Source organism: Electrophorus electricus, chromosome 11 (genome assembly GCF_041902795.1).
Source record: "Electrophorus electricus isolate QZ-2024a chromosome 11, ASM4190279v1, whole genome shotgun sequence".
Taxonomy (NCBI): domain Eukaryota; kingdom Metazoa; phylum Chordata; class Actinopteri; order Gymnotiformes; family Gymnotidae; genus Electrophorus; species Electrophorus electricus.
In genome coordinates this window covers 5,182,501-5,197,774 of record NC_137507.1, presented here as the reverse complement: position 1 = coordinate 5,197,774, position 15,274 = coordinate 5,182,501, and the positions used below count along the sequence as shown (strand labels likewise).

Here is a 15,274-nt window from a genome sequence, read left to right as displayed (position 1 = left end):
CACCACTTGGCCAGGATCTTGCTGTAATTTTGGAATGTTAAAGCAAATGGGTAAATATTTAGTGCAACACATATACTTTCAAAAATTATAGTAAGATCCTGGCTAAGTGATGAGAAATTTCTATTTTTTGTGCTTAGCCATTTAAACTCCATTCTGCAGCCCCGCGCTGAGCAGCTGTGTGTTTGAAATGTTACAGATGGGTATTCGAGCTGTTAGCGATCATGTAAACTGACATGCAGTTCTCCGCAGGCGAGCGGAACTTATACATGTAAAAATACTGCGGGTATCAGAAACTTCTTAGTAGAAACTATTCAGCTACTTATTTAAGTGTATTGCGCCCGTAACTTTACATTTTGACATTATAATCTACTTCCACACTTCAAAAGATGCCATAGAATGCATTTATTCTGTATTTTAAAATTGTTATCTGATGTCCATAGAAGGTATGTGACTTTGGTAGGTGCCCAGAATTTACACGTCTATTTACAACCCAACGATTTGGACATAGAATAAAACGAGCCCTTTTCTTTTCACTTTTCTTGGTGGGCTCAAGAATAATTGATTAGACGGTTGATTGGACGGTTTACGGTGAGGCTCCACGAGGGCGCAAATGGAATAACAGGTAAAAATCTAGACAGATGTACCGTGGAGTGTTTTGGCATCCAACCATACATAGATGAGCCTCCATCGAAAGATATTTCAGTTCTCAAACAAAACCGATTTTAACTGATATGTCTTGCCAAATGACAACCCTGTTTTGCTGATACTGGATTTACATTCGAGGGGGACAACAGTTTGAGGTTCACAGTAACCTGTATCAGTTCCATGTACCGATCTATCCTTATTCAAAATATGCCAAGGTAAATACGGCTTTGAATTCTGTGGCAACATTGAATACTGACATCTATAGTGATCGGGGGGGAAATCGCAATATCCACACAATATTTTGGTAAAAGTGGGCATGCAGCTGATTATCAAAACCACAACACGAGATTAGCCTCGCTATTCCGCGCAGCCTACAACTAGCTGAGCACATGGTCCATTTAGTTAGAGCGGACAACTTCACACTTGAACACTCATAGTAGCTACGGTGTTCCTTTAAACATAACTAAAATTAATGCATACTTACAGGTTGTGAACCTGAATTTTTCGCTGGGCCACCCAAAGCTGGACCTTTCTTAATGAGTACAATGCCGTACTCACAATAAAATAATTGTAATAGTGGAGGAAACTGATAAAAAAACCTTAAGCCGAGCATACAAAGATGATGCCCCCCCCATAAAGCAGAACACATCATCTTCCTGACATTGCCCCCAGTACCTACTATGAGTTATGCGAGGGTGTGCCGAACGCTATCGGCGTGCAAAATGGAAAGTGTTAAGAGACTACATTATCTTGTAACAAAGCAAATAGTTAAAAGTGGTGAGAAAATTGGTTTCTTTGGGAGTCGATAACGCTAGCATGTACTTTTGAGACAAATGCTATAGAACACAAACCCCCCCCCCCCCCAAAAAAAAGGGGGGGGGGGAAATACACCCTTTAGGTGTATTCATATGAAACGCTTATGAAACCAAGTACAAAAAAAAGTCAACAAATTGAGAGGTGGCTTATGGGAGAACCTTTAATTTTTCAAAAAAAGAAAAAAAAAATCCACATCTCTAAAGTTAGTTTGGAAACAAGACAGGTGGAGAGGAAAGAGGAGACAGGCAGAGTGTGGTAGAGCTGCTGTAGCCCAGTAGGAGGCAGACTGTACAGAAACATTCAGACACCAACTGAGCTTTTGTACAAGTGGCACGCAGTCCCTCAGATGTCCATCCACATCAGCTGCTGCACTTACATTTCAAAAGGAGAGGACATTTATCCAAACGCATCTTATATACTCAAGTCATAGCTGGGCAGTCAGTAAGAATTCAGAAGTATGGGGGGGGATTAAATGTGGATTATCCATGGCACCCAATCAGTTTTTAAAATAGGAAGGGATTAAAAGGAAAGTGAGAGTGAGGGATAGTTCTGCAGCAACCATGAAGTCAAAGGTTGGCTGGTACCCATCCAGGGAGGTTCAAGATACATCTGGGGAAAACAAACAAATTAGCATTTCTGTAAAAAAAAGCAGTGAAGTCTATAACTGATTTTAGCATAAGTGGTTAAGACATTTACTGTATTCTGCAGACTGTTCTATGTCAAACAAGCTAATCCAGCAAGGTTTGTAATGAAATGGCTCACCATTCCTCCCCTTTTCTGATACTCAGCTAGCAAAGATTTGGTTCCGTAACTGATGTCTGACCTAGCCTTAGAGTAACAATGTATAGTGGTTCCATTGGGGAAAATAGCCACACTGATATGAATTTTATCCAGTTAAGAGAATCTTCTCAGAGTAGTCATTTCACTTTGGAGAGTTACTTGTCTTTAAGAGACCATTTAATGAATGGATTGCACAACAATTAATGTTTATTTGACTGGTTGAGGGGTATAGGTTGAAAAAACAATGGGTATGTAAGGGAACTAAAGCTTGTTAATGTTGCAGCTTCACTACAGTACAGTCACTATGAACCTAACCTTACAGAAAATGAATCCATTTGAAACCTGAAACTCTGGCGTCCTTCCCCAAACAGGTATCACTGCAATCAGTAGCCTAGTATGCCTATATCTGTGATGTGGAAATTGAGGCTACTGTATAGTATAGCCAATGGAAGCTACTTTTGCAAAAGACAATATAAAACAACAAAAAACTGAGTATGGGAGTTAAGAAGCTCAGTTCACACATCTATGGAATCATGTCATGCTCATAAAAGAGAAGATCATAACAAGGGCGATCTAGCAAAATCACAAGACTCTTTATGGTACAGAACTTGCTGCAGATTTGACCACCCCCCCCCAAAAAGAAAATTACATACAGCTGGCAGGCCTGGCTCCGTATCGCCGCATGATCTGATCTTGTGTGAATTTCACAAATGACTCATATTGTTCTGGAAGAGAAGGAGAGATGATTGTTTACATCATTATCTGCTTATTCCCAAAACACACAACAGGTGACAAATCACAAACAAAAACAAACAAACAAGTCACAGGAGTCTTCAGAAAGCATGAGCGTAAAAGAAACTGAAAGATTCATATAGAAGCCATTGTACCAGGTCCTGCTCCCTACCTGCCAGTTTCGTGTTCAGGATCTGTTCATACTCCTCCCGGATCTTCTCCTCATGGTCTTTGAGAAGGCGCTCACATAGGTAGCCAACTTGGCGCAGTGTGAATGTGGGCTGGTCCTTCTTCAGCAACGAGGCACCTGGAAAACATCCAAACACACATGCATGTACAAGATAAGCCTTATTCATATACACCATAACTGGCTGCAATGTTGAAGAATGCCAAGGCAGACAAACTCTAAGGAACTTCAACATCTGACCTGCTAAACCATGGGCAATGGCCTCAAGAGGAAGGATATATGTCAAAGTGTGTGGAATGAACACAACTGGCACTGAATTCAATCACATATTCTGTGGTCACATTTACAGGTGTAGAGGAAAGCAAGCACGGTCCAGGCATATTGGAGAACGTGATGAGATGACAGCTAGGAATTTTGAAAGAAAGGCTGCCAGTATGGCCAACTGAACATGCAGCACTGAAAACACTGACCTGCGGGTGAGCTGGGTGAGTTGAGGACAGGGCAGGGGCTCGAACCATCAGCACTACCACACCCCTCTGTCTGGTTGAACGCCCCCTCCAGCTGCCGCCGCCGCTGGTAGCGGCTGTACTCCTGCCGGATGTTCTGGAAGATCTGCTCTGAGTTGGCAAGAAAAAAAAAAAACACAAATCAGTAATGGATGTCTTAATGGACATCTCATCATTAATGCACAAGAAATGCCCTCTATTTTTTCAGTGAATACCAGACAGGGCTTGGTAAGTCACTTTGAATCACAAGCTTCAGCATACGGATGACCACCAGCCTCAGTAAACTGTGTGCGAAAAATGGATGTGCAGAAGAAGCCAAGCATTTCTTAAAAAAAAAAAAAAAAAAAGTCATCAGGGAAAAAATCTAAATCACTCCCTTTTTATTTACCAAAGTCCTGACTACTTTGATAGTTTGTAGGTCTAATTCAGAATTTACTCCTGTCAATCTGCCATACAAAATCAGGTCTACTGAACTCACTACCAAAAGTTGTAAACCACCAGTCCAAACACTATTATTGGTCTCTGAAGTCAGCTGACTGTACTGAGTCCTGTACTTTGTACACACTATCAATGATATTGGTCTCTCATGAGTGATCTGGTTTTGATCAAAGGACATGCATTAGAAGGATGAACATTATACATGTATACTATTTATTGTATATTGAGTACTGGTAGACAGAAATACTGATAAAGTTATATATACACACCTATACATAGAGACATACCATCAAGACATAACTTGTCTTATTTTATTAATTTTACAGAATTAAACTATAATGGAAAATAGGTGTACATAATCTGTACGTACTTTATACATTTATAAAGATTACCAAAATTAGCAGAATCAAGATAGTTTTCCAATCCTTAAAATCAAAAACATCCTTGGCTTAGTGAAAGCTAAAACAGATGTTCAAACCCTTACACACCATGATCAAATCCAGCACCCTGAGTTGAATATTTCCAACATATGGGTTGGTGTTCACCATCAAAGCCTTTTTCTTTGCTCCATGGTGAAAGCAATTTATTTATGGCAGTTGAATCTGGGCAACAGGCCTGCAGTACTGGTGTAATGAAATCAGTAACGTCTTTCTCCATTCTAGAACCAGCTGGGTTGGATCTGATTCTCAGGGTCATGATCCAAATATAATGCAGGGATATATTCAAATGAGGTCCTAGCGTACACAGATTTTGACCTTTTTTTACACCTGGTCATTTCCTGCATCTTGAGTATCAGGATTATAACCAAACAGATTATCTACATAAAAATACAGGTGTAAACAAACCTGACACACAATTAAGACAAGGGACACACTGACGTCACCAATGGATGATGGATGTCACCATGCCGTTGGAGGGTGCCTGTCACTGACCATCACCCACACTCAATGCAGTGCGCTCCACACCACCTTTTCTAGTTGGTCCTGGTCACTGCCGTTTTGACCAATTGTGCATGGTATAGGCAGTCGGCTCTAAGGGACAGTTTTCTGATTGGCTGTTCAGTCAGTCAATCTGAATTATTTATTTATTTATTTATTTTTAAAAGATAGACATATAAACTTCAGAAGGGTTTGACACATTTGATTTGATCTAGAGACAGAATACTAGGCTATATTAAATAGAAAGTAGTTATAAAAATAGAAAGTAGTTTTGCTGTGCCAACTACCTAGAGAGCAGGTGGAACAACTGACATTACCTTGATGTTACTGTATGCCATTTTATGGAAAGGAGGAGCTCAAGAACAGGCAGGAGTCACTTAGAACTCAGTACTTATTTAAAGAAGCCTGCACCTTCAGAGAGCATTTTCTTTTTGCGCAGTACAGAACATGCATGCATATCGTTCACCAGCTGTAGTCTGTTTGGTGCGTTCGAATGAACATGCACACAGGCAACAACGGACGACAGCAAGCCGACGGAAGGCAATCACCAGCTGTCATTTCATCTTCAGTGCCAGTTTGTTGTGTCCCTAGCGTATAACATTCATTCACTCAACCCACTTTAGGAGGTTTTCTGAATGCATTTTGGTATATGATAGTGCAACATCCATTTCCCCAAGCCACATTCAATAACCAAAACCCTGCTTAATACATCAAGTACATCACAACACAAGAAATCCACTAGGAGGCTAATCATGGAGGAAACAGTTGGCTCCCAGATGAAAATGCTTATTAGCCATTCACACTCCCAAATTGATTTGTGGACCATCATGGCATTTGCTCCCACTGTGACCAGGGTCATTGCTCTATTAATTACCCTAAACAATCATTTTCTTGTGATTATTGCCTGCCAGAGCTAGATCCTTCCTCCAAGTTTAAAGATGATGCCATTCAAAATTTTAATGAGGCAGTTAACATTTTTGCAAAGCAGTAAAATGCAGAAAAAAGTAATCTTTCAGGCAGTTGGTTGTTGTAGATGATCTGATCTGCAGATTATGCTCCACAAAGCAATCATATTTTAGAACTGATTAACCAGAGATACTTTTGCCTACCGAGCATAAATGCGTGTGGTTAAAATCTTAAAATGCAATCCACATACCACTCTCATGAAATGACCAGGTATAAACGATGTAACATGGTCTTTGAAGTGTACCCTGCAGAGAAAGATCCACTTCCACCAATTAGGTTGATTTCTTCAATAAAGTGGTGTAGTTTTCAGAATCAGGTTTGTTAGCCAAGTATGCTGACACAAGGAATTTGGTTCTGGCTGTTGGTAACTCTCGAGTTTATGTTTTAGTGAAAAGGGTGGTGCTCTGTAGGATTAGAGCAAAATCCTACAGACACTAGTCCCTCAACTCAATAGCCCTGGCATAAGGAACCTACTATCTATAGAGTCCCATAAAAGACATTTTAGGTGGCTTTCACACAGATTGCTTATACTAAATTACAATATAGTTGTTGCCATTTATGAAAAGAAAGCATTAATAATAATAATAATAATAATAATAATAATAATAATAATAATATTGTTATTATTAAGTTCAAATCAAATGATGGCATCATTTATAAGTGAAAACATAGCCCATACTTTTTCCAAAAGGTAAATGTATACTGCTGATGTCGCAAACAAGTGGTTTGGTACTGGTCGGTATTTTGCACCAGAAAATTTAAGCATTGTGCGGTGGGGGTTGTAATGATAATCTCACCTTCCAGCCATGCATGAAAAAAAAAAAAAAAAAAAAAAAGTTTCAAAAATGTTTTTATTGCAAGCAGCACACCTTCAGTACACCACATGAATAATTGACTTGCCCCACACAAACAAGTGCCAGTCACTATGCACATGTAACTAGTGGCACCAAATAAGAAAACAGCAAAGGCAGTAACACACAGAGCATCTTGACAACTAAAGGTGCATGCAAACCTGCCAGTGCTCTACATAAGAGTGCATAGTGAGAAACTAACATGGGAGAGCTTTGGAACAACTGCACTTGGACTTGGACATGAGTAAGCACACCCACCTTGAAACACAGCCAGTCTCTTGTCTAACCACAGACCATGTTTTGTTTTTAACTTACTGAATCTCATTACTTGCAGACACAGGCAAGATCCAAGCAGTGATTCTATAGCCTAACCGCACCATGCAGCAATGGGTTGAATGAACATATCGTAATTGGTTACAGATCCTAATAAAACTAATCTTTTAGCTGTCACCCTTACAGCCAGCTGGTAAGATTGTGTGAAAATATGAGAAGAATGGTTGTGTTGTGCATATCTTAGGATCTGCATGTTTTATCATACAAGTGCTGTGCTTAACAGAAGTCTATAGAAATCCACTCACATACAAGTAGTTGCGCTACTAAAATAATGGGAAATCATTTCCCCCCTCCCCCAAACCTAGTTAACATCAGTTTGGCCAGGAAGTTAACACACTATACTAGACTAAAGATATTTAACTCCTGTCCAGACATTGAATCCAAAATCCAGCACTGAATTTTGTAAATGCTGATCATTAATCTGTCATGAATTTAAATCACAAGCCTCAAATCCAACAAATCTTAACTAGCTAATTTAGCTGGTTATATTATATTTGCAAATTGATTTAATGTTAGCCATTTTATGGGGTAAGGATTTACAACATTGCCTTTTAGATTTGCAGTAGACTAATGGCTTAAACATGGGAAACTGTTGAGTGTGTATGTACTACTGAAAAGAAAGCTGCTCAACACACGAGACAGGAGGCCACAAATCGCACTTCTCACAGTTGCAAGTGTTTTATTTAATGACAGGATGTCCTCTCACATGCACTAGTCGTAAGGTTGATATTCTGCCAGAGTTAAGAATGGACACACGTTTAGGACTCCACATAACTCCTCTCACTATGGCAATTTAGACAATCAGGAATAAACAGTATAATTAGCATAATACCTTTCCATTAAGTGACAAGCTGTCAGGCATCCACACAATAGAGCAAACAGTAATCCAACACCATCCTCCATGCAAGAGAAAAAATTTGTAGTCCTTTTTCCATTTTTAGAAAGGCCAAAACATTTCTCAAAGCAAACGGTATAAACATACTTGTAAGGTTATGTTGGTTGTTTAGGCGAAAAACTAATTATTTAATAAGTATCCACGTTACATTGTCTCCCTATAAACATATTTAAAGATATTTATTATTTAGGATTAAGAGTGGGTGTTAACAAATCATCATTAGCTGTCTGTGGTGATAAAATGATTATTTCTATTGATCCACGGGACTTTAAGCCAAAAAGGAGTGTTTCTCACGGGTGGGGTACCTGCATTTCAGAGCAACATAAAGCTCTAGAGTTATCTCTAAATGCACTCACATGAAACATGGAATAAAATAGCTCTGCTTCATGAACCGAAACCTTGCTAGCAAGATCTACAGACAGTGTGCGTCTGTTAGCTATCTAGCGACATAAAAAAACGTCGTAAAATACAGATTTGCATGGATTTTTAAAATCTGGACTAACAACATCCAAAAAACTCCTCATTTTAAACAACATTTAGTATTTGCATTCAGATGACGTGACACTCTTAGTAAGCCATTCTGACTTAGCTAGCGACTAACTACGTAAACTAGTTAAATGACGCTAGTCTAGCAGGTAGACAGAATGTATGGATACGTCTGGTTAGCCAACTAGCTAGCAATACTAACCGCTAGCCAACACCAAAAGAAAAGAACCAAAACAAAAACATCCATCATAAAGACGAATAAATGGAACGATATCTTTCAAATATAATGTATCTACCCTGCTACCAGTAGTTAGCTTGGTTAGCGAGTAGGTTTGGATTTAATTCAGAACCTAAAGTCCAAGAGAAATCGAACCAAACTTGGCTAACGACATAAACAAGACTCTGACGTTAGCTATAGAGCTGGAACACAGCCTTACTCTTAACTGGCATTAAAATAAAACTAGAAAGCCATCTAGTGCGAGATTCGTACAAGATAGCTTGGCTAACTAGTGCCAAAATAAAGCCAGCTATCCACTCATTTAAGAACAAGGCTAACAGTTCTTAAACGGTTCTTAGCTAACCTAGATTAGTTAACTTAGCTAGCCTACCGATCGCTTGCAAATCAATATAACGGTAGCCTGCTAACCTACTTTACGGGATAAATGGCTAGATAGCTAAAACAGTAAGATTTTTTACCATTAGCGACCAGAATATAAGACTTTTACATAAAACGTCAGCTAGGTCTAAGGAAATAGCTAATGCATGAGGAAATGCATTTTGGTTGTATCGTCAAAAAAGACCACAGCTATCTAGCTAGCAAAGCGATAACTGGATCCGAGATAGCTAACTAGCGTTAGCTAACCCAGACTCATACAACACACCGCCGCTGTTCGAAATATGTCTTACCTGGAGTTAACCTATGTTCTCCTCCCATGGGCTGAGGGCAGATCGAGTTTGATGGGCTTTCTATTTGTGGTCGTAGGTTGCATCTTTGCGGAGACGGAGTACTAGGAGTTCCCGGTAGCGGATTGCACCTTCTCCGCTTGGGAGATTGAGGGCTGAGAAGGGCCTCGAATTCCATGGAACGTTTTAACGTAGCGCCACAAGCCATGGTTACCGAGTGGACAAAACGACAATCAAGAAGGCTCTCGAAAACCTTAAATCCTCTGTAACATATACGATTTCGCTATACTATAAGATACCTTTCACTTCTTCGTCTTTCTTTATGAGCTAACAGTCAACACCCTCCCTCTTACGCACACCGGTTTGTATTTGCCAACTGCCAATGCTGTATCAAAATGTTAAAACGTCACAATGGAGGAGTGTACCACGTAGCCCATATGGGGTGCACTTCTTTAATATGTTTCCAGTAATCGTGGACTAAAATGCTTTCCACTCATAACTCGGGTACAGTTTTCCAACTAAGAAATGTCATGGTGTGTATGTCTTGAGTGTATACAAATCTGAGCCACCAATCCTTCAAAAATTCAAGGACCCATTTGACACAAAAATAGCTTATTTGTTGAAATCATTGCTTACTTCCTCTCTATTATGTACTAAACAAAAGATAATGAGTAAACACACAGGGTTAAGATATTTCTGTTGTAGTCTAGATGGCACATGTGTTATGTCGCATGTCATAACGGGCATGTGACTAAGCCAGTAACATGCGTTTATGCCAATTCGTATTTAGCTACAAGTGGTAAACTTCAGTAACGTATGGGGCATTGGCTAGACTTTGTCTACTCCTGTGATAAACAAATTTAAATTAGCAATGTAATTAGGTAATTTCATTGGTAATCACATTTTTATGTTTTAATATGGTTTTTTTTTAAACTCTATTATTAGCTAACCGAGAGAGGACAAAAGTTTACTTAAAAAACAAATATTTACAATAGCTCTCTACCATTCAGAAATAAGGAAGTACCATACTAAATATAAGGTATATCACATACATGTATCACATGCATATAACACAGCATAAAAAGTATTTGCCATATGTATAGTGTAGAAGTATGAAGATTATTTTTAGTTATTATTAATTGTTATACTTATTGTTACTTATTAGTATTACATTGTGTGTGTGTGTGTGTGTGTGTGTGTGTGTGTGTGTGTGTGTGTGTGTGGTATTGAAACTTTCTCTATGGAAAAATAAATATATACAATACAGTTTTCAACATAATGTCTAGTTAATCTGGTTGCTTACTTTCTAGGACTTCAGAAGTAGAACCTGCACTAATATTGCTCTCTTTGTTATCAGTCTGTCCATCACCATCCTCCCTCCCTTGGTTATAAATACAGGTTATATTACCCTTACTCCACAACCATACCATCCATGGTCTGAAACGGTCAGTGAACCCCAACAGCCTCATGAATGCCCGTCTCAGCTCACGACAACGAAGGGCATACAGCAGCGGATTGATGGCTGAGTTCACCAGGCACAGGGTGCAGCAGAAGGCAAACGCTCGCTGCTGCTCTCTGGTGAGCTGCTGGAAGACGTCGACCACCATGAAGGAGAGCACAGGGAGCCAGCACACCACCAAGATTAGGAGGATCAGACCCAGCGTCTGAGCCAGGTGGATGTCCAAGCGCATCCGAACTTGTCGGCCCAGGGTCATGTTCCTTGCCTGTGGTGTCCTCATATTTGCTTCATGCTGGTGCGCTCGCCACATGATGAGTGCATAGGCCATCAGGATGAATACAAGCACAGCCAGCAACAGGCCTGTCCAGGAGCACAGGTAGATCTGATCGATGAAAGGGAAGAGACGGGAGCATGTGTTGCGTTTGCACCGCCAGCCCATCAGAGGGAGGAAGGAGATTGTAATGGCCACAGCCCACAGTGCCACTATGGCGAGTGTGGCTCTGCGATGTGTCAGCAGCAGTTTGTAGTTTGGGGCCTGGTGGATGCAGATGTAGCGGTCCATCGCTGTCAGCAGCAGGCTGCCTACAGAACCGGTGAATGCCATGGTGACACCAGCCAGCTTGAGCAAGTATGTCTTAGGAGAGTCACAAGAGTTGGAAATATGGAAAGCCAAAAAGCTGATGGGGAAGAAGCAGCTGGCCAAGACGTCAGCCAGCGCGAGGCTGCCGATAAAGAGGTATGACGGCCGCTGTCGCAGCCTGGCTGAGCTGCCTATCACCACCAGCACTAAGATGTTCTCTAGGAAGGTGATGGGTCCAGTCAGGTAGCAGATCCAGCTAATGACCATCTTTTCTTTGTGATTCAGCACCATGTAATTTGACAGAATCACACATGTGTTTCCACCTACAACAGCAATCCAAGATGTTAGAGCAGGAAAATCAATACATTTTACTGGACAGTAGCTCTCCAGGATCAGAGTTAGGCTAGAGGAATTTTTGTTTCGATATGTCTTTTCTACAATCAGTCTTGGGACTGTTAATTGTTAATTAAATAGAAACTGACAACCCAAAATAAATTGTTCTAGAGGTTTGAAATACCTGTGGTGGAGGAGTTTCCACTGCTAAAATTTGTAGCTGGCTCTGTTTCCATGCTTCTGTGGAATAAAATCTAGATCAAATTTATTTTATAATTCTGTTTATTATATCAAAAGATGGATTAATTAAATAAAATGTGTTCCTTAAAAATCTGCATTACACTTGAAAATACAGTGTCATTTATTTTGGATAAAAAAATAAATAGAATGATGCAATGGAATTGTAGAAGAAATCACACATATTATGTATTATGCCCCCAGATGGATTTTGTTTAATGTACGTAATTCAAATTGCCACTAAGCATGCAGAAAGGTACTGTTTACAGATTCACATAGTAAAACTGTTTAAAGTATGGCTTCTCCTGCTGAGGTCCTCTGGTGGATCTATTCAGAAGTGCACAAAAAAAGCTATGTGGAGAGAAGTCATCCAAGTGTACAAAAATGTCTACGTTAAATCGTTTAACACTGTGGTAAGTATATATAGTATGTGTTATACTGTAAATAATTTTTTTTTGTGATTACTACTACATTAATATTATTGAAATAATTCAACTAAGTACAAAGGTATGCTGATTGGATTACTCTTCTGCAATGTATTTTTAATGTATTTTTTTTTACATTTATAATGTATGACAGTAAAAATATCAGAAGTATGAAAACATGCTATACCAAACAATTTGCCAGTCCGAAAATGCACAGTAGATTGACGACTCCGAACAATAAGTAATAAACCTATTATACACAAACTACCCAAATTTTAAAAAGTCAATCCATATTCTACAAGGCAAGCATACATGTGATAGATAAAGAAATAACACAACACAATGAATCAAATTATGAGTGCACAATCTGCCTACCGTAGATGTTTTCTGCTGGGGAACCGTGATGTTATTCAGTGTATTTCACAAATGTGGACTTGTTGTAATACACCAGTGATTACAACATAACATTCTTCTTCTGTTAGCGGCAAGGGTGAAGCACCAGTAACCAAATTTGGCTGAAACTTGGCAGGTAAACTAAGTTCCCATTAGTAAACCATTTAGCCTGACAGGCATGTAGACTCATACAAAACAATATTCCTACTTTTCCATATTCTTAGTTACTATAATAATGAAAAACTCTTCAGATGCTGCTTTTATTACTTAATTAGTTAATTTTGTCAGTTTACAGTATGAGATAGGATAAACTTCTCAATCTTTTCCCATATATCACACCTTTGGATAGGTGGTGTGCTTTCACCATGCTCTCAGACCAATTTTGCCTCATCTTTTAGAAAGACCTCCGTTTGGGCTTTGTGTCACAAGAGCTGGTTCACAATCAGTGTAGCGTCTGCCTGAAATATACAGATGGAGCCATGTCACTACTAAGTTTGTATAGCCAAGGAGAGGGAAAGGCATTAAAGCCAAAGTTTGCTTTTTGAAGGATGAGAACGGCAGATGTGGAATGGCAGTAGGCTGCTGGCAAGCTAATGCAAAATACCTGATATGGGGGCCTGTGGGATGAAATAGTGGTGAACAAAACAGGTGACAGATGTGTGTAGTGAGCTGATGAAGTGGTTGATTGTGATCTAGGTGTGATTATGGCGTGTGGATACGTTTGGGCTGGGCTGAATGGATGCCAGACAAGGCGGGACAAATATAGTGATAACTGTATGATCACATTCCTTTCTCTATGTCAACCCCTTAGGCAGCCACATATCCAAGTCATATCATGTTTGAACAAAATCATGCCTACTGAAATGGAGTCTTTTCATCAGTTCAAATAAGTCCATATACATGCAGTCAGTGTTTTTGTTGCATAGAGGCATAGGCCTGATAGATCCAATTTTGAATTATTTTTTAGTCTTTATTTTAGTGCCTTTCAACTTGCTGTATAATTTCTTTATAGCCCACCCAAAATCCTGATAAACCTTTTAACTATAATCTACATTTTGTGTCCTCCATTACAGCAGCCCAGGAAAAAAAAACTTTGCTTTCAGACACTTTCCATGGTACCCATGCCAAAATCTTCAATTCAGTGCTTTTCCACAGCAAAAAAAAAAAAAAAAAAAAAAGGGTTCTCAGATGGCAAAGTTGGTTTTATTCTAGCAGATCTGGAAACAAGGAACTGTGACTGAAGCAGCGGACAGGTTTTGTGGAAGATGATGGTTGTAATCTGGAAGAGAGGGATTATTCCAAAAGAGAAATCCGGAAGATTAATGATAAAGAAGATCATGATTTTTATGCAGGACAACGCTCCATTGCATGCATCAAAGTACTCCACTGCGTGGCTAGCCAGTAAAGGCCTTAAAGCTGAAAGAATGGCCCCCTTCCTCACCTGATCAAAACCCTATTGAGAAGTTGTGGGCCCTTCTTAAACAGGAGATTTACTATGAAGGGAAACAATACATCTCTCTGAACAGTGTCTTGGAGGCTGTGGTTGCTGCTGCACAAAAAGTTGATTTTCAACAGATTAAGAAACTGACCGATTCATGAATGCTATCGAAAAGAAGGGTGGCTATATTGGTCCCTGATTTTTTTAAATGTCAGAAATGTTTTTGTAAATTGTTGTTTTGTAAAAGAGTTGTTTTGTTTATTGTCATTGTTGTTGTTTATTTAACAGATGAAAATAAACAAGTGAGATGGGAAAAGTTCCATTTTTCATTTAGTTGCATAATTTTGCACACTAGCAGTTACCCAATTATTATGCACACATATTCTCCTAAGAAAGCCAAAAACTCACTTTTACTTTCTTAAATATTCAGGTTTGAGGTTTATTAACATTTGGTTTGACCAAGAACACAGTAGTTGTTCAATAATAAAATGAATCCTCAAAAATACAACTTACCTTAGAATTGTGCATGCGGTGTACAGGGCCTTGGAAAAGTATTCATACCCCTTGAACTTTTCCACATTTTTTCATGTTACTCCTACAAACTTAAATGTTTTTTATTGGGATTGTATGTGATAAGCGAACACAAAGTAGCAAGTAATTGTGAATTGAAAAGAAAATGATGCATGGTTTTCAAATTTTTTAAGAAATAAAAATCTGGAAAGTGTAGCATGCATTTGTATTTAGCCCCCTGTACTCTGATACCTCTAAATAACATCCAGTGGGACCAATTGCCTTCAAAGGTCACCAAATTAGCATATAGAATCCACCTGTGTGTAATTTTTTCTCAGTGTAACTTTAGCTGTTTTGTGAAGACTTCAGAGGTTTGTTAGAGAACATTAGTGATCAAACAGCATCATGAAAACCAAGGAACAC

General features: G+C 39.2%; 2 protein-coding genes across 2 annotated transcripts; both read right to left on the bottom strand.

The window, feature by feature from the left end:
* Positions 1-1,603: 1,603 nt before the first annotated feature.
* On the bottom strand, positions 1,604-9,858 carry akirin1 (akirin 1). Its single transcript, XM_027012510.3, has 5 exons — positions 9,480-9,858; positions 3,631-3,777; positions 3,146-3,280; positions 2,895-2,966; positions 1,604-2,070 (listed from the first exon to the last, which is right to left on the bottom strand). Exons 1-5 carry the CDS (start codon positions 9,682-9,684, stop codon positions 2,060-2,062), a joined length of 570 nt encoding a protein of 189 aa, XP_026868311.2. The 5' UTR covers positions 9,685-9,858; the 3' UTR covers positions 1,604-2,059.
* A 790-nt stretch (positions 9,859-10,648) lies between these two features.
* cnr2 (cannabinoid receptor 2) lies at positions 10,649-12,949 on the bottom strand. The gene is made up of 3 exons (XM_081723619.1): positions 12,886-12,949; positions 12,033-12,088; positions 10,649-11,838 (listed from the first exon to the last, which is right to left on the bottom strand). Exons 2-3 carry the CDS (start codon positions 12,082-12,084, stop codon positions 10,763-10,765), a joined length of 1,128 nt encoding a protein of 375 aa, XP_081579745.1. The 5' UTR covers positions 12,085-12,088; positions 12,886-12,949; the 3' UTR covers positions 10,649-10,762.
* Positions 12,950-15,274: the final 2,325 nt, after the last annotated feature.